This window comes from Gadus chalcogrammus, chromosome 18 (genome assembly GCF_026213295.1).
Source record: "Gadus chalcogrammus isolate NIFS_2021 chromosome 18, NIFS_Gcha_1.0, whole genome shotgun sequence".
NCBI lineage: Eukaryota > Metazoa > Chordata > Actinopteri > Gadiformes > Gadidae > Gadus > Gadus chalcogrammus.
Genome location: NC_079429.1, coordinates 14,777,408 through 14,779,907, shown reverse-complemented (window position 1 = coordinate 14,779,907; position 2,500 = coordinate 14,777,408). Strand labels below are relative to the sequence as shown.

The 2,500-nt window shown below is 40.8% G+C and overlaps 1 protein-coding gene across 1 annotated transcript in view; it reads right to left on the bottom strand.

Annotated features, from left to right (window-relative positions):
* The window catches only part of skap1 (src kinase associated phosphoprotein 1), a 41,589-nt gene that overhangs the window by 37,905 nt on the left and 1,184 nt on the right, over nt 1–2,500 (bottom strand). The window contains exons 3-6 of the mRNA XM_056576495.1: nt 2,103–2,389; nt 1,053–1,158; nt 595–620; nt 128–235 (exon numbers count right to left, since the gene is read on the bottom strand). Of these exons, the coding sequence (XP_056432470.1) occupies nt 128–235; nt 595–620; nt 1,053–1,158; nt 2,103–2,142 (280 nt within the window). The 5' untranslated portion in view covers nt 2,143–2,389. The remainder of the gene's footprint in view (nt 1–127; nt 236–594; nt 621–1,052; nt 1,159–2,102; nt 2,390–2,500) is intronic.

Here is a 2,500-nt window from a genome sequence, read left to right as displayed (position 1 = left end):
ACACACACACACACACACACACACACACACACACACACACACACACACACACACACACACACACACACACACACACACACACACACACACACACACCCACACACTAGTGGGTCTGTATTTGACTTACATTTGGGAGATACTTCATCTTGGTAGTCGGAGGCCACTGACGCGTCATCGGAGCGTCCCAGACTGGAACTCTGGTTATCATCAGAACCGTCTTCCTGTCTGGACTCAGCTGAGGGTGTGTGTGTGTGTTGAGAACAAAGAACAGTATGCACATTATTTACAGGACGTTCCACAGAGGAAGTGAACTAAAAAACAATGGATAACATTGAGCAGGGCTGCAGTACACAATAAACAATTGTTTCAAGTCTGACGTGATATGAGTACAACTTCAGTGATTGGCACACACACACACACACACACACACACACACACACACACACACACACACACACACACACACACACACACACACACACACACACACACACACACACACACACACACACACACGCACACAGTGGAATCTGGGTGAGGGGAGAACATGACATCTATTGATGATTTATGATTTAATTAAGTAAATTAACTTACCTGTGAAGTTGAACTCCTGGGGATTTCTGCAAAATCAAAAATGTATTAAAAAATAGTCAATGTTGGCTCTCAATAGTAACAGGAACAGCATTCTAGAGTAATAACGGTATCATAAAAAGTATTTAACAAGAACACTGTTCCAGTTCCTGCAGCAAACACCACTAAACCACAGGTGTATATTGCCAAGAGTGTATAGAGTCTTGTTTCCGGGGTAGGCTTTCGAATCAACACAAGAGCTCTTCTTACTTTTTAAATGATATTGTTTCAAACCTGTATAATAATATTAGCAGACAGGAAAGAATAGCATTCAGGTCCCATCAAATATAGCATATTTCATGCAAAGTATTTTGGATATAGTGGGTTAAACGATCATTTAGAAACATCAACACAATTTAGCTGGACAACAGACTATGTTGCACACTTGAGCTGCCGTGTGTTTCAAAGAGAAAGAAACTCACTGATTATAGACCACTGTGAAGTTGCCCAGCAAGATGTTCCTCATCGTTTCTGCATTCTTGCTCAGATTCTCTTCCTTCAGGATGTCATCCAAGAACATCTCACAGTCTGATGAGATGAGAGAACATCACACCAAAGTCAGGGTTATCCGGAGAATGGCAGCGGCCTCATCAGTGAATGTGACATTTAAAAATGGCCTAAACATATAATATAAAAACACACCTCGTTTAGATGCAAGTTCAGAGTGAGCATTAATATTAGCAGGTTAATCATTTCCAATGTGACTCTATGAATTATTTATGTTAATAACTAATCCTTGCTGCAGTCTACATCGTCTATATGGAATGGGGAACATGACACACTCAAAGGCACCACAAAGTTCTAAATCTTTTAAAATATGAATGGTTAGAGCGGTATTGTTCCTCTGTACCATTGCTATTGCTGTTGTTGTTGATGACTACTTTGTTTCAGATGCATTTCAGAGTGCAAAGTCAGCAGTACGACTGCTGTGCCTTGCTAAAAGAAACTTTGAGAAAGAAAAAAGCTGCTTCAATGGCAGGATATGTAACTGAACCAGGTATTTGAGGTATACATTTTTAGGTATCCAATACATTGACTAATAAGTTAATTATTCTCAGCACAACAGTGTTGGCGTTCACATGATGAAGGCCCGTGTCAGGCCATCCTACAGGCCATCTCTGAGCTGAGCTCACATCAACGTTCCCTCAGAGTGCTGGTTCCCTACCCTGACTGTTTAATGCAAATACAACACATGGCCAGCTGCTGCATTGTGAATGCTCATTGTAACAAGATCCCATTGAGCCAGATGATAATCTATGGAAAGCAATATTAAAATAAGGGCTGATAGGAATATAACCTGTTGAAGCACATGAAGCACATGAGCCTGAGCTAAAATGCAGAGGAAAGGAAAGTAGCATAAATTCACTATTTTATTCTGACAAACTACAGTCAGAAGGAGTCGTGCGTCTCTAAGTGAGCATGTGATATGATGTGACATGTATGGATCACTTAAGGAAAGAGAACATAGTTACCATTCAAAAGCCTCTTGACATCACTTGGAATTGTCCCCATTTTTAATAGTCAGTCGTCCAAGATTCAATATTCCTTAAACTTTATCTCACAGTTGATAAACTCTATTTGAGGATACTCCAGAAAACTTGCATGTACCGAGCTAAAGTCGTACTCCCAGGGGCCAGTGGAGTACCTGTTTAAATGAATCATTTACAACATACTCTCATATCAGAAAGACTCACAGTAACGTTATCACCCCCCAACGTTCTCTTCTGAAACTTTGCTTCCGCTATGAGTGTGGGTAGATCTGCACAGAACGGGGGGGAGCAGGTGCAGAGGTAGCAACTTCCTGTGAGTATGGTCGAACTATTATGCTTCATTCTTCTCCTCCTTGTACTTATATATACGTATACCTAGC